We start from the raw sequence: 19,956 nt of genomic DNA, 5'->3' as shown, positions 1-19,956 counted from the left end.
TCTCACTGCCAACTTGAATATAACGTCCCCCTTCCCCCAGGTCAGGAGTGTCTCAGCGGTTTTGTTTACTGCTGTTTTCCTGGCACACGGACAAAACCCTGTTCGCTTTGATTTGTTGAATATTTGTTGACTGAATGAATGACCCAACTCTTTGATAGTGTTGGAGCTGCCGGAGTTTTAGAAGTTATTCTTTCAGAAGTAACAATATCCTGATTTGTTCTTTGTAGGGAGAAGTCATCAAATGGTATGTGTTTTTAATATCCTTCTGGGGAGAGCAGATTGGCTACAAGGTTAAGAAGATATGTGATTGGTAAGAAAAGAAGCATTTCGTATCATTTATTTTTTTATATTTGATAATCTCTTACTGTTTTGTGCCATCAATCTGATTCCGACTCGCAGCAACCCCACAGGACAGGATAGAACTACCCTATAGGGTTTCCTAGGCTGAAATATTTATGGAAGCAGATTGCCAGGTCTTTTCTCCCATGGAGCAGCTGGTGGGTTCGAACCACTGATGTTTTGGTTAGCAGCTGAGAGCTTACCCGTTACACCACCAGGGCTCCTTCAGTAACCTCCAGTCTCCCTGTATTTGAAAGAAAAATAGTGGGTTAGAAGACCATTACATTTTGTTACTTGATTGTAATACCAAGTTCTTAAAAATCTGGTTCATCATCTCTTTTGCCAGTATATTATGTAAAATAATTCAGAAGTAGGGACTGTGTTGATTATGTTCCCAGATTTAACTTTTTTCCTCTCGGGAATCAAGACTTAAGGTCAATTGAGGAAGGAGTCATATTTGATTATTTTGTGCCTTTCTGTTGCTTTTAGCTGTGTCATGCTTACCTGTTGTCATTGGGCACCTGTTTCGTCTCTTGCTGAGTGCTTGGCCTTTTCTCCTTTACAGCATCTAGAAGGGGGCATGGCAGTGGGGGAAGGGTGTGGGCCCTGAAGCGGGACTGCAGGATCCAGAGCCTGGTTTCCACCTGGACACGTCACCAAGCCTAGTCCCCACCTGTGAACGGAATAGCGTTCCTTTCTCACAGGGTTGTACTGACTGATGTGTGGCCGGTAAAAGGCTCCAGGACAGAGTAAGGCCTGGTTTCCACCTGGACACGTCACCAAGCCTAGTCCCCATCTGTAAACGGAATAGCGTCCCTTTCTTACAGGGTTGTACTGACTGATGTGTGGCCAGTAAAAGGCTCCAGGACAGAGTAAGGCCTGGTTTCCACCTGGACACGTCACCAAGCCTAGTCCCCATCTGTGAACGGAATAGCGTCCCTTTCTCACAGGGTTGTACTGACTGATGTGTGGCCAGTAAAAGGCTCCAGGACAGAGTAAGGCACCTGTGAATGTTGAGTAATAGCATGACAGGAATCCACCTGTGACTTAAACTTTTGTCAGCAAATGGAAAATCAAACAAAAATCCCCAAAACACATCCCTTATAGCTTGCCTTGTTTTGTGGGTGGGGCAGGGCTTGGGTATTTCCTCTGGATGTATTTACCATAATTTGTCACTCTGTTACTGGTGGTGTATAAAGCAATTTTAGATTCAAAATAGAAAATCTTTTGTCATTTTAGTAGATATTTATTTATTTTGATACAGCTTAGAAAAACCATAACCCGAGCAACAAATCGGTGATTTCGCAGATATCACTGCTTAGGGTAAAGCCACAGTGGGTATTTGATTTTTAAAAATCAGAACTTAAAGAAACCCGTGAAGTGTGGTGTGAAGATACTGAGGTGGGGCGGGACTCGTTGCCGTGTGGGAGGCGCAGCATCCCCACTGTCCCACCCCCGAGACAGCACTGGCTGCTGTAGAGACCTCTCGGAGGCAATTGCTGGGAAACCGGAGATTTTTTTCTCCCTTTCTTCACTGTTTTTTTTTTTTTTTTAAAGGTCGTTATTCTTGTATGGTTTTTATCTTAAACCTGTTTAATGATTCCCAAGGAGCCCTGGTGACGTAACAGTTAAGCACTTGGCTGCTAACCAAAAGGTCAGCAGTTGAACCCCCCCAGCAGCTCTGGGGGAGAAAGACCTGGCGATCTGCTCCCATAAAGATTACAGCATAGGAAACCCTGGGGGGCAGTTCTGCTCTGTAACATGGGGTCGCTGTGAGTCGGAATTGACTTGATGGCACCTCACAGCAACAAATGATTCCCAAACTAAGGATGTTGGATAGTTTTAGAAAGTTGGAATTGCTGAAGGCAGGAATGGAATTTGGGTCTAAGAAAGTTTGCTAAATGTGTTAAATCAGTAGATACTTATCGAGTGACTTTGCGCTGACCTTACCAAGGCCGGGTGCCTGTAGTGTACCCGAGCTACCAGATGGCTGCTTGTATTCCATTTTGGAAGGAGCTCCATGTAGGTGGCGAATTGAATTTGGTTTTAGTTTTAGAAATAGCCTCTTGGAGTCACTGCAGATCTGAGACTGCGCTTAATCCTGTCTTCTAGTTACCACTGTCACATTTACCCCTATCCAAACACCGCTGAGGAGCGGAAAGAGATCCAGGAGGGACTGAATACTCGGATCCAAGATCTTTATACTGTGAGTAAACCAGAAGCTGTTCCCTCCTTATCTGAGGGCTGTGAAACATGTAAGAATCTATTTATTTTGATTCTTTTTTTATGGAAACTTTTGGTAGTAGTTAAATCCAGATGTTTTTGGTGAGATCGGAAAGTCACTTACTCCCTCCTCTTCATGGTAGTTTATTTTAGGGGCCTGTTAGAAGTTGAGGCAATAGATTTAGAAAAAGATTCTCTGATCATCTTTGATACGTTGGGTTGTAATTCTTGATCACAAAAGACAAGTAAGCCCCATTTCAAATGGCGGATATTACACCCACTCCTCACTTGTCGACTGTCTCGTTAACTGACATTTCACATTTATGACAGTAATGAAAACCTATTACCTGACTGTTTTGCACATTAACGACGTGCATCTGTCAATAATGAATGCCAAGGCACTAGGCGAGAGTAATGCTGATTGTGATGGTTAAGATTATGTGTCAAATTGGCTGGGCCATGATTCTCAGTGATTTGGTAGTTTTATGTAATGATATAATTGGCAGTTATGTAATGATGTAGCCATCCTCCATTTTTATGATGTGATGTGATCATCCTCCGTTTTCACATAATTTTCTCATAACGACCTGGTGGCAAGTAACAGATTCTAACTCAGCTAAACAAAAGGGGATTTACTGGAAGAATGTGTTGGGATGGGAGCTGGTGGCTCACAGGGCTGATGGGGGTTGAGGCCAAGCTTGGGAACAGATGAGAAGCCACAGAGCTCTCTGGACCCAGGAAGCACAGCCATGCTTTCACGGTGGGGACAGCAGACCATCATGCCGCCACAGTGACAGTGGGTTTTAGCTATTTCCTGTGTCCTCTCAGACATGCCCTTAAGAGTCAGCGTCCCAAGGGAGAGCATCTGATTGGGGACGGGATGGAACTCCTCCCTTGACGGCCCCCCTGGAGGCAGGGGCCTGGAATTATGGAGGACAGTTCCCGTAATGGAAGTCAGGGTGCTGGGTGGATACGCAGTGAGAGATGCCCACCATGCTGAGAACCAGTGTCTGTGCTTGCCAAGGTGCTCCACAAAACCGAGGATTACCTAAGGCAGGTGCTCTGTAATGCTGCGGAAACGGTCTATAGCCGCGTCATCCAGGTGAAGAAGATGAAAGCCATCTACCACATGCTCAACATGTGCAGCTTCGACGTGACGAACAAGTGCCTCATCGCGGAAGTCTGGTGTCCCGAGGCAGACCTGCAGGAGTTGCGCCGAGCCCTTGAGGATGGCTCGGTAAGTTGGCCAGGCTCTTCCACCAGAGAGAGCACAGGCGGGGTGCCTCAGGGACACACATCAGAGGATGTCTGTGTCACAGAGCCGCGGGAGGCTTGGTGCTGACTCCTCTTCTGAACTGAGATTACGGAGCGCTGGTCATTTGAGGGAGTCCCTGGGTGGTGTAAACGGTTAAGCACTTGGCTGCTAACTCAAAGGTCAGAGGTTTGAACACACAAGAGGCACCTTGGAAGAAAGGCCTGGTGATCTAATTCCAAAAAATCAGCTGCTGAAAACGCTCCGGTGAGCACAGCTCTACTCTGAAACACTCGGGGTGCCGTGAGTCAGTCAGCTCCACGGTAACTGTTTCAGTTTAGCTGTTTGAGGGTGCATGTGTGTATAGGCGTTTTTAATTTGTTATTTGAGTAAGTAATGCATTCACATGGTTTAAATTAAAAAAAAGAAAGAGTATGTATAAATATAGAAAGCTACAGCAGAGTGGCTTCCTGCTCCCCCTGTACCTCATCTGTCCAGTCCCCCCACCATCTGACAAAGGTGGTCAGTGTTGTTTGCTCTATTTTATCCTTTGAGTTTCCTAAGCTCAGGTAAGCAGATAGGAATAGATGTGGTTTTTTTTTTTTCCCTTTTCTATGTAAAAGGTTGCATGTCATTCATACTGTTCTGAACCTTGTTCTCTCACTTAATAAAACTTCCCTATTCTTTTTTTTTTTTTCACAACTATTTAGTATTTCGCTGGGAGGTACCATGGTTTATTTAACTAGTTCCCTAGTCATTTAGGTGGTTTCCACTTTTATGAATGCCATTGCATTGAATAAGAGTGTACCTGTGCAGATGTACTTGTAGGATAAATCCCCAGGGTTGAGATTTCTGGATCGATTTTGGTAAATACTGCCTGTGATGGCATTTCTCTTCCCTTGAATGAAGTTAAGTATCTTTTTGCATGTTTAAGAGCCTTTTGAATTTTCTGTTTTTGTGAACTGTTTATATCCTTTGCCAATTTTGTACTGGGCTGTTGGTCTCCTTACTAATTATGATCGATGCTTTGTGACATGGGTAAATGTATTTTTCCCAGTTTGTCATTTTGTCAGTTTACCATTTGTCTTTCGACTTTACTCATGGTACTTCTGTTTGTTTGTTTGTTCTGGTTGTGCTGGAGTTTTCTGTTACGTATAGTTCAGTTTGTCCATCTTTCCTGTTATGACTTTGGAGTTTCACTCGTTGGCTTTTCCCACTCCAAAGTTATGAAATAATTCTTTCATGTTCCTGTGAGGTGTTTTCCAACATTGAAATAGAAATAATAGGTATATGTATTTCACCTTGAAACACCTTGAAAACAAGTTTTCGTATCAGTTTTTGTGTTAATCACCTTGTTTTATTATCTACTTCTGTTATGACACCAATATAATGTACTCAGTATTGAGAAAGAAGGTGATTAAAAAAAAGTCCTTGCTGTTGAGTTAATTCTGACTAATAACAACCCTATAGGACACAGTAGAGCTGCCCCATAGGATTTCTAAGGAGTGCTGGTGGATTCAAACTGCTGACCTTTTTTTTTGGTTAACAGTTGAACTCGTAACTATTGTGCCGATATAATTAGTTATTTTGGAGTATGAAACATCCGTTTTAAAGGTAAATACAGGTGATTCTTAAGACTTTCTGAGGTGACACCAGTTTTGAGGGGTGCGACTAATATTCCTGGCATATGTGCTGTTGTATTTTGTTTTTTAACCTGTAAGGTCTGTACTCATTTCAGATGTAGCATAGGTTGCTGTTTCTGCCAGCTCTTGCACGTATGCACCCTTGGTATCCAGCTCTTGGCACGTGTGCACCCTTGGTATCTTTTGAGACCCACTTATTAAGATGTCAGTGGCCGTCTGTCCTCAAGCTGCATGGCTATTCTTTGCTCCATCTCTTAGCCCCTGACTCAATTGCTTTCCACTGTTAAGGGTAATTGTGCACTCTGCTGCTCATTTTACTGTATCCTAGTGCCCCTAAGGAAACCCCGGTGGCATAGCGATTAAGAGCTACGGCTGCTAACCAAAACATCAGCAGTTTGAAGCCACCAGGTGCTCCTTGGGAATTGCATGGGGCAGTTCTACTCTGTCCTACAGGGTTGCTCTGAGTCGGAATCGACTCGACGGCAACGGATAATGTCTATATCCTTCCCCTATCTTCTTTCTTTTATCTTCTGTTGTTTTTCATTTCTCATTGGGGCTTTCATTTTCTTGAAGTAGGACTGGATTTCATGGACATAACTAGTCAATTTGAGCATTTTCCAGTGTTGGTGAAAACAAAAAAGCACCCCTAATCACCATGTATTGCAGGAACATACTGAATCCTGGTTCTCACAGCTGCCTGGTGAACTGGCTGAAGTCCAGACGATGCCTTTCTGCTGTCAGTCAGATGGCAGTATAGGGAGCATCATGCTTTATTTAAATTAGGAAACTTCTTAGCTTCCAGCCTGCAGACTACCAGTTCTTATGTTAATGTATTTCTAGTCATTTTGATTATCTGAAGCTTGTTCTCCAGTAGATTCCTTGAACAGTATTCCCTAAATTCTTGCATGTTGATAACAGTGTCTGTCTGCTGCCTTTACCTTTGGAAGTTAGTTTACCTAGAAATAAAACCTTTGGCTCTTGTTTCTTTTCTCTTGAGTATGTTAAACACGTGACTCTATTTTCTTTTGGCATAAAGTGTTGCTGACAAAAGCCTGATGTTAATAAAATTTTCTTTTCCTTATATGTCACGTCTTTTTTTTTTTTTTTTTGCCTAGGTGTTTGGAGAATTTTTTCTTTTTCTTTAAAATCTAGTAATTTTACTAGATGATGCTTTCATGTGGTCATTCTGGGTTTGTATTTTCAGATACACAGTGTGCTCTTTTAATATATATTTTCTAATTTTCTTTTCCAGAAAAAAAAAAAAAAAAAGCTGTAGGCTTTATTATTTGTTCTATTCCCTTGCTTTGATTTTCTTCTTCAGGGCCTCCTATTATCTTTGGACCTTCTTTGCTTATCTTCAATATTTGCCTGTGATTCTTGATTCCTTTTTGTCTTTCTTCAGTTCTTTTTTTTTTGTTGAAATAATATTATTGTGCTTTAAGTGAAAGTTTACAAATCAAGTCAGTCTCTCACACATAAACTTATATACACCTTACTACGAACCCCCATTTACTCTCCCCCAAATGAGTCAGCCCGCTCCCTCCTTCCAGTCTCTCCTTTCGTGACTGTTTTGCCGGTTTCTAACCCCCTCTTCCCTCCCATCTCCCCTGTAGACAGGAGATGCTAACACAGTCTCAAGTGTCTACCTGATACAAGTAGCTCACTCCTCATCAGCATCTCTCTCCAACCCATTGTCCAGCCCAGTCCATGTCTGATGAGTTGTCTTTGGGAATGGTTCCTGTCCTGGGCCAACCATGACCGCCAGGATTCTTCCAGTCTCAGTCAGACCCATTAAGTATGGTCTTTTTATGAGAATTTGGGGTCCGCATCCCACTGTTCTTCTGCTTCTTCAGGAGTTCTCTGTTGTGCTCCCTGTCAGGGCAGTCATCGGTTGTGGTCTGGCACCATTCTTCACTAAATTTTGATTTGTAAAATTGCCTCTTTTCATCTTCTATTTCTCTTAAGATATTGTTGGGAAGATTACTTTTGAGTTTCTTCAAGTTTAGTCTTCATTTCTGAAGTAGTGTTTTTCTTTTGTTTCTAATTCCTTCTTGAGTTTCTGTGACCTCATTCCTGAGTTTTTCTCATTCTGATTCATGCTGCTTTTTGATGTCTGGTATTATTTCATAATTCTTTTAGCTTATTTTGAAATAGTAAGTTACAGTTTTCATCTGTTTTGTGTGCACGTCTTTCTGGTATGCTCTCATTGTTCCTAGGAATGTTATTCTGCTTCTCAGTCTCTTTTTTCTTAGTATAACTTTATAAGATTTGGCCTCTGTCCTTCTCTGTTGCTCATTTTTAAATGAAATTATTCCAGAGTGTGCATAAGATACTCAAAGAAATTTTATATGTAATGTAATATGTCAATATTACAAGGAAATTTTATATTGTAATATATTATGTAATACGTTACTGTGTTACATATTTATATGAAATTAGTTTTCTGGAGTATGTTTAAGATGTCCAGAAACTTTTAGAAGGAAGCACGTATAGGAGAGCTTCCCTATCTTCCTTGGTCTCTGAGATTTCCTGGATTTGGCTCTTTCCCTCTTTCATCTGGACCTTCTCTTTCCTTTTTCTCTTTTGTTCCTATCCTGCTGACCTCACTTACTTATAGACACCTTGCAACTTAGCTACCCTTGGGTTGAGCAAAACCTCTTCTAGTTCTGTCACACTTTCCAGGGAAGACCTGTGGGCTTTTTTTGGGGTGTTCTTGTCTCAGGTGTATCAGATGCCACCTTGCTTCCATCGCTTCCTCCAGTCCAGTTACTGATACCATGCAGGTCTGGTAGCTAGCAGTGGTCCATTCCCACCCATTTTTTATTTTGGAGTTCATGAGAACATGATTTTGTTGTAGATTTATGGGTTTTGGATTTTGCTATCTAGCTGCTCTGTCTGCTCTTGAGGGGATATAGCCCATTGCTGTTGAGTCGATTCTGACTCATAGCGACTCTGTAGGACAGAGTAGAACTGCCCCATGGGATTTCCCCATAGGATTTGATCTTTACAGAAGCAGACTGCCACATCTTTCTCCTGTGGATCGGCTGGTAGGTTTGAACTGCGGACCTTTAGGTTGGCAGCTGAGTACTTAACCACTGCGCTACTGGGGCTCCTTGATAGGACCTAGTGAGATTCAAAACTGTGTCACCGCTGGGGCTTTCCAGAATCCTCCTGCATGTGTGTGTTTTAAAAAATAATATTTGACTGGAAAATCTACATTTCTGGTAATGACCTGTTTTACTTTATTACTTAAAAAGGTTTTTTTCGTTATAGTTTAATATTTAAAGGAATTGGAAACACCAAAGGAAAAAGTTACATATATGCTTTTGTTAGTACAGTTAGTACAATTAAAGATGACACATAGCAGGTGACCAATATTTATTGAGTGTTCTTGAATAATTTTTTTCCTTTTTCTTTTCCTTCCTTCCTTCCTGTTTTTTTTACGTGAAAGAGAGAGAGCGGTGCCACAATCCCCTCATTTATGAACACGATCCCAACAAAAGAAACACCCCCAACTCTAATCCGCACCAACAAATTCACAGAGGGATTTCAGAACATTGTGGACGCCTATGGAGTTGGCAGCTACAGAGAAGTGAATCCAGGTGGAGAGTCTCAGTTTTCATGTCTTGTATTTTATATTTCTTTGGTGCTTTTTCTAGATGTGAGAGTGTAATAGGTGTTTGGGAAAACAGGCTCACACCTCCTGCTTTGTTATTTAAAATTCTTAATTTGGTCTCAATTTTATCGCGAGATAGAAGGTAGAGCTAGCATTGTGGAGACAGTCAGGATCGTTCTACACTGTCGTGTGTGGCTTAACTAGGATTTTCTTCATTCGCTGTGAATCAGAACTCTCTGACCCTTTCTCTTCCCGGCAGCTCTCTTCACCATCATCACTTTCCCCTTTTTATTTGCCGTGATGTTTGGAGACTTTGGACACGGCTTTGTGATGTTCTTATTTGCCCTCTTGTTGGTGTTAAATGAAAATCATCCCAGACTGAAGCAATCACAAGAGGTAAAAATATTGACACTTCAGCTCATTCTGTCTGTCTGGGTGGCATTAGTGGTGATTGTCTTCGTTTTGACCAGAAAGGAGATGGCCCTTCACTGGTGAGTTTGGCGATAATTGTCATCGACCTGACTGAGACAGACACATGATCTGTCACCTCACTGTGACGGGGACTTCTGCTACAACCAGGTGTTTTTTGAGGAGAATTCCTGAGAGAATGGTTAGGAACATACTGGTTTGATCAAAAATTCTACAGAAGAATCCTGATCAGAATGGGGAGAAACGTAGGACAGAATTACCAATTTTCATGGAATCTGGACTATCTGGAGCCATTGAAGCTGGCTCAACCCCCAGAACTATTGCCCTGAGATAATCTTTAAACCTTAAACTAAAAATATCCCCTGAAGTCTTTGTTAAATGAAACAGTAGTTTAGCTTAACTAGTAAAGAATGTCTACCTTGAGCATTGTGCTCTTTCAAAGAACACCTGTATGTCACCTTGAAAGGTTAGATCGGAAGCTTAGGGGTAGTGAGTCTATGTTGGGGGTGAACAATTCAGAAAAGGAGGGTGAGGATGGTTGCACAACTTGAAGAATGTTAGCAGTGTCGCTGAATTGTACACGTAGAAATGGTTGAATTGGTGTGTGTTCTGCTGTGTATATTCCCAGTGACAGCAGCGAAACATGCCAGAGCTAATTTCTGCCACATGAATACGTTTTTCCAGTGATTGTATTTGCTGCTTACGTTGTGCCCTTCACAGATCCTGAGGATGTTCTTTGATGGCCGGTACATCCTCTTGCTGATGGGATTGTTCTCAGTGTACACAGGCCTCATCTACAACGACTGCTTTTCAAAGTCCGTGAACATCTTTGGCTCCGGGTGGAATGTGTCTGCCATGTACAGCTCAAGTCACGCTGCAAAGGAGCCTAAGAAACTGATTCTTTGGAAGTAAGTCTTCTGTTACCCAATGATGTCTTCAGAGGCTCCTCCACCTGTTCACACAAGCCTTCTCACGGTGCCTTTCCTTACAGCAACAGTGTTGTCAGGCACAACAGGGTTCTGCAGCTGGATCCAAGTGTCCCTGGAGTGTTCCAAGGCCCTTACCCTTTCGGTATTGACCCGGTGAGTGCACTTTCTCCCCACCCCCATCTCCAGTTTGTGTGCAGTGCCGCCTGGTTTTCACAGTCACAATGGCTTCTTAGTCAAGGGGCACAGTTCACGTGTTCGCGCTCGAGGTGGGGGTGCTGGGGTGCTTACTTCCTGGATGTGCCAAAACGAGTGGGCTTACAGCCGAGGCTGGGAGCCGGGAGGAGCATCTGGCCCGTTCCCCCCCTGTTTTACTCTTGTGAAACTGACACCTCGGGAGCCATTAAATGTGTGCTGTCCTGAATTCCTTCTTTGTCTGTGTGAATTGTTTTCTGCCCTTTGCCCTGGAAAGAAATGGTGCGGAATTTTAGAGCTGAAGGGGAGCTTAACGCTGCCCCGGTGCACATTGAGGTCGCTGTTTAAAACGGGAAAGTGTGTGGAGAAGGGGAGTAAAGGAGCTGGGGGTGCCCGGGCTCCTCACCCACCCACCGTGGGCCTGGGGGACTGGCCGTGACGGTGGCGCTGAGCATGGGATCACGGGTGCATGGGCAGCATCCCATAGACCATCTTCGTTCTCCAAAGGGGAGCTGAGAAACTGCCTCAAAATTGGCTTGGAAGGACGCGGGCGTAATGGGGTAGTGAGAATGAACAAACAGAAAACTGAAGGAAACGTGCTATCTTGTAATTGTTCTGTTCATTCTCATCGCTAAACACAGCTTGTGTACTTTAGTGTTACAGCTTTACATCTTGATGTAATCAGAAACTTGAAAAACTTTTACAACAATTTCTTTAAGATACAGCATTTTGGAAAGGAGGAGTGTGCTCTCCCATTATAGGGAGAGGATCACATAACAATGTGTGTATAAATCTTTGTATGAGAAAGTAACTCGAACTGTAAACTTTCACTTAAAGCACAATTAAAAAAAAATGTTTAAAAAAAAAGATACAGCATTTTGGGCCAGATTTACTAATAACCTGTGGCCTTGCATTAAAGAAAGATGTGTTTCTAAAATAAAGACACCACGTCCCCCAGAAGAAAATCTAAGTGGGCTTTTATTTTTTGTGGAGTGGGAACGTGTTTTGTTTTCTTTTTGCTTTAATTAATATTTTTGAGTAGGCATACATTCATAGAATTCATCTTTGTCTCTTTGCTTTTTGTTTTCAGTATTCCTACCTATGCGTGAGTCATTAAACAGTATATTGTTTCATTTTGCCAGTCTTTGACCTTTACCTTGATGGAATTTTTTTTAACCGTGTGTGGCCTTAGTTTAAGAAAAAAATACTTCTCAAGTCGAATACATGAAGACATGAAAAAAAAAGTCTGCATGTCGTTTTTGTTCTAAATCTAGAGCTGCCTTTTAACTGGAGACATTTTCTTGAATGTCATCTGTTTATCTTATGACAATTAAACAAAGTTAAAAGATTTCTGGTTTTGTTTTGTCTTTAGATTTGGAACTTGGCCACAAATCGTCTCACTTTTCTAAACTCTTTCAAAATGAAAATGTCTGTGATTTTAGGAATTATTCACATGACTTTTGGAGTCACCCTGGGAATATGTAACCACTTGTAAGTATGGATTTTGCTTTTTTTTTTTTCCCAAAGCAGTGTTTATAAACCAAGCTTTGTATTTCTTAACCTTTACTTCTTGGCAGTATACCTTAATTATGGTCGAAGACAGCCAGTGTGGTGGTGTATTGTGTTATACGGCTCTGTTTTCTTTATGTGGTTTTTTTTTGTGGCATCACTGCTTCATTCAGTAAGCAAGTATTTACTGAGCACTTACTGTGTGCCAGGCACTGTGCTCGGCACTGAGGATTCAGCAGGGAGGAGGACAGAAAACACGTGTTACTCTCGTGGAGCTTACAGTCCATGCAGGGAGACGTGCAGGATGTGAATTCACATTTCTTTTCGGAAGGGACTTTTATCCTGTTACTTTTTTGTTTCAGAAATCAGAAAAACTTCCTGTTTACTTACTGCTGCTGCTGCTGTTGCTGTGTGCTGTTGAGTTGATTCTGGCTCATAGCCCCTCTCTAGGACAGAGTAGAACTGCCCCATAGGGTTTCCAAGGAGCGCCTGGTGGATTTGAACTGCCGATGTTTCAGTTAGCAGCTGTAGCTCGTGACCATTATGCCACCAGGGTTTCCCATCACAAGGCAAATGATGCTGTATTGAAATAGGCTTTGTTTTTCTTTGATCACAAAGAACTTCAGATTAATTTGCTCTTTTCTCTTTGTCCAGCCCTGCTTGTGGCTTGATTGATTACCTTTTTTCCCAGGCACTTCAGGAAGAAGTTCAACATTTACCTGGTTTCCATCCCGGAACTTCTCTTCATGCTCTGCATCTTTGGATACCTTATATTCATGATCATCTACAAGTGGCTGGTTTATTCCGCAGAAACCTCCAGAGTTGCCCCTAGCATTCTGATTGAATTTATCAACATGTTTCTCTTCCCAGCTAGTGAAACAGTTGGTCTGTATCCAGGGCAGGTGAGTAATTGTCTTTTCCACTGTCATGAACTAAAAATAACTTCTCCTGTGGCCTTTTTGTTTCAGTTAGTAGATCAAAGCGGAGATGAGTAGACCAGTTGATGGGTAGGTGGTTCGGGTGCTTTTCACAGACCTGCCAGGAGCCTGGGTGCTTTCTGTCCCTGTGCCTGTTCTCACCGGAGGATGCTGGTCCTGCTGAGAGCTGTGTGGGGCACTCTGCTTCAGTGTTATCCAAACTCGCTGCCCTCAGAGCTGTCAAAACTCGGAGAGGAAGACGTATTGGTGAAGGCTCTTGAGAGCCCCCCAGGCCCCCATCTCTCCAGGTCACCAGAAAACTGGCCCCTGGACCACAGTGCATTGGCCCGCTGGGAAAATGGCTTTTCTCTAGTTGTCTGTTTGAGTGATGCCGCCTGCATCCACAGCTAAGAGTGTGGGCCCTGAGGGCTGGCAGCTCTGCTTGGAGTCCCAGCAGAAGTTTACAGAACTTCTCTGCGCCTCAGTTTCTTCATCTGTAAAATGGGTATAACAAAAGGCACTAATTTATAGTGTTGCGTTAATATGTCCGAAGTGCTTAGGAAGGCACCTGGCACCTAGCAAGGGAAAAAAAACAAAACCCATTGCGGTCGAGTGCTAGGAAATGTTCGCTTTGCGGGCTTGCCTTCTGCTGAGGGCCATTGTGCTACTCAAGTGCTTGCACTACCCACCTGGAGGCGATGGTAAGCACAGGGTTCACCATGCTGTGTGGCCTGCGAGAGCAGCAGGAGAAATCTTCCCAGGGCTTCGCATCAGCAGTTACGGTTCTTCTGAGCTGTGGCTCCTGCCAGTGGAGCGTTTGGTTTTGTTTTCACGCTGCATTGACTGCGAGCATGTTTAAGTCAGATCTGAAGCTCGCCTTACACAACCGGGGGCATTGTGACGGAGCTGCCTAGTTGCGTTCTTTGGGTTTTTGCTTTTTTGTTTCCTCGTCTTGTTTGTGATGATCAGGGAGTTCAGGGGGCAGAGGTGCTGTGGCCAGAAAGATCCATGCAGGGAGCTGCCATTATTTAGCCCCTGCTGTGTGCTTGAAGGAAACCCTGGTGGTGTAGTGGCTAAGTGCTACGGCTGCTAACCAAGAGGTCGGCAGTTCGAATCCGCCATGCACTCCTTGGAAACTCTATCGGGCAGTTCTACTCTCTCCTATGGGTCGCTATGAGTCGGAATCGACTCGATGGCAGTGGGTTTTGGGTGTGCTTGAAAGTGTGCTCCCGGTGAGTATCTTTTCCTGGTTCTCACAGCAGCCCTGGGAGGTGGGTAGTACCATCCCGGTCTCACTGGTGATGACCTAGGCTCATTACAGGGTTGGCCCGGACCCTCCCCCGGTCTGTGTGACTCCATAGTCAGGACCTCGGATGTGGTTGTACTTGCGGCCCCCACTGTCCTCAGGATTTTGAGGGGTGAACCGTGTGGAGGGTGCAGTGAAGAGATGTTACTTTATAAACAGTGCCCCTACTACCCGAGGTGCCACGGTGCTCTGGGGCGGCCACAGGGCGTGTTGAAAAGGGCAGGGTTTTCATGTCTGTCCCCGACCCTTTATAACTCCACACATTGTGGTGGTTGTGTAACGTATGTAATTGCGTGTAACGTGTGCCGTGTGTGTAGTGTCTGCAGTGTATGTAGTGTACGCTGAGTGTGTAGTGTATGCAGTGTGTGTAATGTGTGTAACGTATGCTGAGTGTGTGTAGTCTACAGCATATGTCGTGTGTGTAATGTACACACGCTGTACGTGTCATGTACTACATTGTGTTGGCTGTGTAAGCAGGAGTATGTTTTTCTCTTGAACAAGTTTTTAAGTAACTGCAAATCTTTCTTCTTTACAAAAAAAAGTTTAGGTTGTGTTCTGAATAGTATTTCAGTGTTTTTCATGTGTAGAAGTAAAATCCACGTATTACATGCTCATATGCCTGATAGTCTTTATAGTAAAAAATCAAACCAAGAATATAAAAAAAAATTCTATGTTTGTATTTTCCCATTTACAGTGTCTTCAGAAAATTATTAGTTGGACATTTGATTCTATTTAGAATTTTCTTTAAAATCCTTACTGGTCTAAACAAGATAGTACTGCATTGCACCACTGTGTCATAAATGTCATTCATTCTAGAATTCAGCTATAAGTTTAGGGGACAAAAGAAAAAAGTCACCTGACCAGCCTGATTTGGCTGACGTTTATTTTATGTTCCTTGCTAGCGAAGAAGGAAGCACTTTGTTTCCTTTCCACTCATTGAGTCCAGTGCTGAGGGCGCTGCGAGCCGTGCTTACGCTTCTAACCAGTGTCCCCTGCACCGACAGGCCCCTGTCCAGAGACTGCTGCTGGCGATCACGGCGCTGTCCGTCCCCGTCCTCGTCCTGGGCAAGCCTCTCTTCCTGCTCTGGCTGCACAACGGGCGTGGCTGCTTTGGAGTCAGCAGGGTACGTGTGAGTCTGGGCGCCTCTCGGCAAACTGGCACAAAGTCTATTTTTCGTTACAGAAGGATTGGCACAGAAGCCCCTGGCAGAGGGTCCTGGTCTCTTGATTTAAAAGGCCGAGCTTCCTTTACTAAGAACTGAGATGTAGCCTGTTGTGCGGAAGCTTCCTGCCAGGAGCCCGCCGTGCTCTGGGCACGCGGAAACAGGGTCTGCTCCCAGGGACAACAAGCCGACCGGGAGTTTCAGCTAAATTCTTAGAGACAGGTTGTCATGATTAAAAACTCTTTTTTTCTTTATTCCTGCCTCTCACTTTTTTCTTTAAAGTGTTTTTTTTAATTAAATAATCAAATTATAGAAAATACGGAAAACACAGCATAAAGTGTTAAGTTCTGCCCCCGGTTGCAACCACTGTTTCCATTTTGTTGATTTCTTTCCAGACTCTTCTGCTGTGTGTGTAGTTCTTCATTTCCATCAAAAGACAAATGAAGGGACTACAGATTAGGTTTTGTTGCATCCTTGTGATTTAAAGGCATTAACTCTGTCCCCTTTTATGTGCTGTTAGAGTGGTTATACGCTTGTAAGGAAAGACAGCGAGGAAGAGGTCTCTTTGCTGGGAAGCCAAGACATAGAAGAAGGAAGTAACCACATGGAGGACAGGTGTCGAGAAGTGACCAACGAGGAGGTAATCTTTTTAGCTACTGTTGATAAATTTAGGCAAGCCTACCAAGCTTTCATAGAGATGATCATCACATAAGAATAATAATTTATCATCTAAGATGAAAAAAAACTGTTACAACTCTCCAAGTGCCGTTTTGGTAATAAAATTGGTGTCATAAATAATCATATGAGAGTTTTGGGTTAATATCTTGTTTCGCTTTCACAGTGAGATTGGTCGATAGTGTTAATATTACAAGTTCTGATATCAAGTGAAGTGAGATACCATGAACATTGCTTTCAGAAGATTCCTGTGTGAGTCAGTTTTTTTGTGGTTGGAAGGCATTGCGACCCCATTCACACTATCTCCGAAAGGGAAATTTACTGGATCATGTTAGAGTGGAAGTAGAGTTGGTCTAGTTCCTCGGTCTCCAGTTCCAGAGGCCTTCTAAATGCAAGCTTGCTTTGTGTTCTGAAACCGATGGCCCCAGGACGTTGGAACCATGGTACAGCAATCTCTGGGCTTGCTTTCTTCAGTCTTTTACCCAGCGACGGAAACGCTGTTGTCCACTGGTTTTCATTAGGAACATCCCCAGGGAAGTGCCGTGATTGGCCTGTCTAGGGTCATATGCCATCCCTGGACCGGTGGTTGTGGCTGGGGAAGAAGTGGTCCCCCTAAGGAGGGAGGCACAGTTCTGGGCAGACAGAGCATGTCCACTACCCTGGCCTGTATTGTTTTCCTGGAGACTTTACTTGGTCATTTAACAAGGACTGAACAAAATTTCTTAACGTCAACATTTTGCAATTATTGTGTGTAATCTAGTGTTTTAATTTGGAGCAATTACTAATAATTTCATAGGATCACAGAAAAACAAGAAGCAGAGCTGGGAAGAGCATTCGTGTCACCTTGCCCAGTGATCAGCAGCCTTTTCACTGTCAAGAACCCCTTTTGTACTTCTCTTCATGGGCCTTGTATTTTGAATACGGGTGTCTGTTAAACATGTGCATTTATTAATATTCCTCTAATCGGTGGTTGGTAAACGTTTATTTTTACATTAGACTTTTTGTATTACTAAGAACCTCATTGGGGTGCCTCAGGGTTGTGGCAGTCATGGTCCTTCTGGTCCAGACCCCTCAGGCTACACGTGAGAAACGGAGGCTTGGGTTGAAAGGAGGGACAGTGGGAGTGGGGCTGGTTAGTGGCAGAGCTGGGAGCAGAACCGAAATCTTGTGATTCACTGTTCCTGACATGCCACTCTTTTCTCACCAGTATCCCAGAAGCTGGTTCTTTCATTTTAATCCTGAGAGTGGACTACACCTTCAAGTGGTGGAATATGCATTTAATATAATGAATCTAATACATGTTGTGTAATCTCTCTCAGTTTAATTTTGGAGAAATATTAATGACCCAAGTGATTCATTCCATCGAATACTGTCTTGGCTGCATCTCCAACACGGCTTCGTACCTGAGGCTGTGGGCACTCAGCTTGGCTCATGCACGTAAGTGTTGGCTTTCACTTGTCATTAAGAGGAAACACAGCACCATCTTCCAGACACCGTGTGAACTAGGGTCGTGAAGTTGTTTGAACTTAATTACTGAATAAACAGATCTTTTGGGTATTTCTTTTGGCCTAGGGTGCTGGGAAAAAATGACAGAGGCACTGGGGCTTCGGGAGCTAACGAGCCTTGAGAACCTCTGGCTTAGACACTTGAGCTCTCTGCTATTACCGTTATTATTTTCGTTATTACTATTATTTTATTCAGTCCTGGAATGACTATTTATTGAACTTTAAATATGCTGAAATGCCTCCAAGAGTTCTGTCGTCATCGTTTCCCCGGGATGTCTTAAATCCTCTTGGTCATGACTCCTTCCCTCATGCATGTCACAGGGTCTACCTTATGAATATTTATTTATGTCAGCCAAGTCCTAAAACAGTGCTGACTAATAGTTTGATTACAGACAGCCCTCCCTTTGCAGGGTTCCGATATGGCCCAATTTCAGTTACCATGATTTGGTTAAACAGCACCAGTCCCCAACAACACGGTTCAGATTTCAGTCAGCACAGTTTGTTAACTGTACGCCATGAAGTACAGACTCCACTGCTCGCTCTTTGGTCCACCGATGGCTCTGAGAATACCACATGCACTTTTCCCAAAGCCTGGTGGTGACCAGTCACTGCACCTCAGCTCGTGCAGACAACCAAGCGTGTGGTGTGGTGCCTCCTTGTTTTCCAGTGGTAAACCCCTGTGGCATTTTACAAAAACTGATAAGTAAAAGGGGCAAGTGGCCAACGAAGATGAAAGCTCATCAAAGAAATGACAAGGACTGATGCTGGAAGTGAAATTGAAATAGAGCGTAATGGAGTTCTAAAAAAAACAGCCGGCCGTGGGCATGTTGACACTACTGCCGTTTTAGAAGCGCTCTACGTGCAGCCAGGGGAACTTAGTGAAAGCACACTTACCAACACGCGTGAGGGAAGTGGCTGTGACTAAGAGGATGAAGATGCCCCAGGAAATGATGCTGGCAGAACTCTGGGAGAGATTTCAGGATACTCAAAGTGCATCGGATACAATGTTGGAAACAGATCTGATCCAGTCTTAGAGAAGAGTACGACAGTGTGCCAAAGGCCTAGAGTAGACGCTTGCTCCGTGTCGTGAGCTCTACGAGAAGAAGGCAAACACTGTTCAAGCAACCCTTGCTAAGTTGTTTTGGTTTTTAATAAAGAAATAAAACACTTTACTACTCCATGATAATGTTTTACAAGTAGATTTACTATTGTTTTCATATCCCTATACATTTATGGTCCTGGCAGGCAATGGTAAGGCACTTGACTGCTAATCAGAAGGTCGGCAGTTCAAAACTACCAGTGACTCTGTGGAAGAAAGATGTGGTAGTCTGCTTCTGCAAAGATTTACGGCCCTGGAAACCCTAGAGGGTCGCCGTGTCAGAATTGACTCGACGGCACTGGGTCTGATTAGATGTTTATAACTGATAGTAGGAGAGTTTTTAATGTTTACACAAAATTTTTAAAGGTCGCAGAACAACCGTCATTTTTCCCGTTGGTTATTGAGACTGCGTTGCACAGTTTTGGCTTGCACAGCCACTCACACTGCCGCACAACATGCAGAGTAAGGACTGCCTGTACTACACAGGTCGTTAGGAAATCGTTGTCACATTGATATTTTTATAAGCATAGTGAAGGCTCACATTTTATGGCCGGAAGGGATCCTGTGGTTCATCCTTCATCTTCATCTTAGGGGATGAGGAGACAGAAGTCCGTTGAGTGTTAGTGCTTCACTGAATGTCTCCCAGTTGTTGAGTTAGTGGCAGAGCTGGGATTCGAAGCCAGGCCTCCCGCCTCCTTGTCCAGTGCTAACCTGACACCAGTTTGGGTCAGTATCTCTTGTTGGGACATGTGCCTCCAATTTTTCTGGAATGCCAGGTTTTCCTCTGTTACAGGGATAGTGAAGGAGCTGGTTAACTTGTACACGAGAAGCAGATCACACGTTTTGTTTGCGTATATTATTTTCCGGGGTAAGGGCTGAGAATTCTCAGAGGGAAACTGATGGGGTGACTTGTTGAATGTAAGCAGAGGCTCACTTTGCAACAACTGTACCCCCAGAGCTGTCGGACGTGCTGTGGGCCATGCTGATGCGTGTGGGCCTCCGCGTGGACACCACTTACGGAGTCCTGCTCCTGCTCCCTGTCATGGCTTTCTTCGCCATCTTGACGATTTTCATCCTTTTGGTCATGGAAGGGCTTTCTGCCTTTCTTCACGCCATACGCCTCCATTGGTGAGTTTGGAAGGTCGTTTGGGAACTGAGC

General features: G+C 43.7%; 1 protein-coding gene across 1 annotated transcript in view; it reads left to right on the top strand.

Annotated features, from left to right (window-relative positions):
- ATP6V0A2 (ATPase H+ transporting V0 subunit a2) overlaps nt 1–19,956 on the top strand; it is a 39,060-nt gene that overhangs the window by 15,433 nt on the left and 3,671 nt on the right. The window contains exons 7-19 of the mRNA XM_003420324.4: nt 228–310; nt 2,452–2,545; nt 3,587–3,799; nt 8,909–9,059; nt 9,333–9,469; nt 10,223–10,410; nt 10,494–10,584; nt 11,996–12,114; nt 12,824–13,034; nt 15,360–15,479; nt 16,039–16,158; nt 17,513–17,630; nt 19,754–19,925. Coding sequence (XP_003420372.1) covers nt 228–310; nt 2,452–2,545; nt 3,587–3,799; nt 8,909–9,059; nt 9,333–9,469; nt 10,223–10,410; nt 10,494–10,584; nt 11,996–12,114; nt 12,824–13,034; nt 15,360–15,479; nt 16,039–16,158; nt 17,513–17,630; nt 19,754–19,925 — 1,817 coding nt within the window. The remainder of the gene's footprint in view (nt 1–227; nt 311–2,451; nt 2,546–3,586; nt 3,800–8,908; nt 9,060–9,332; nt 9,470–10,222; nt 10,411–10,493; nt 10,585–11,995; nt 12,115–12,823; nt 13,035–15,359; nt 15,480–16,038; nt 16,159–17,512; nt 17,631–19,753; nt 19,926–19,956) is intronic.

Source organism: Loxodonta africana, chromosome 19 (assembly GCF_030014295.1).
Source record: "Loxodonta africana isolate mLoxAfr1 chromosome 19, mLoxAfr1.hap2, whole genome shotgun sequence".
Classification (NCBI taxonomy): domain Eukaryota; kingdom Metazoa; phylum Chordata; class Mammalia; order Proboscidea; family Elephantidae; genus Loxodonta; species Loxodonta africana.
Note: the sequence above shows the minus strand (reverse complement) of the source record. Positions and strands in the feature narration are given on the sequence as shown.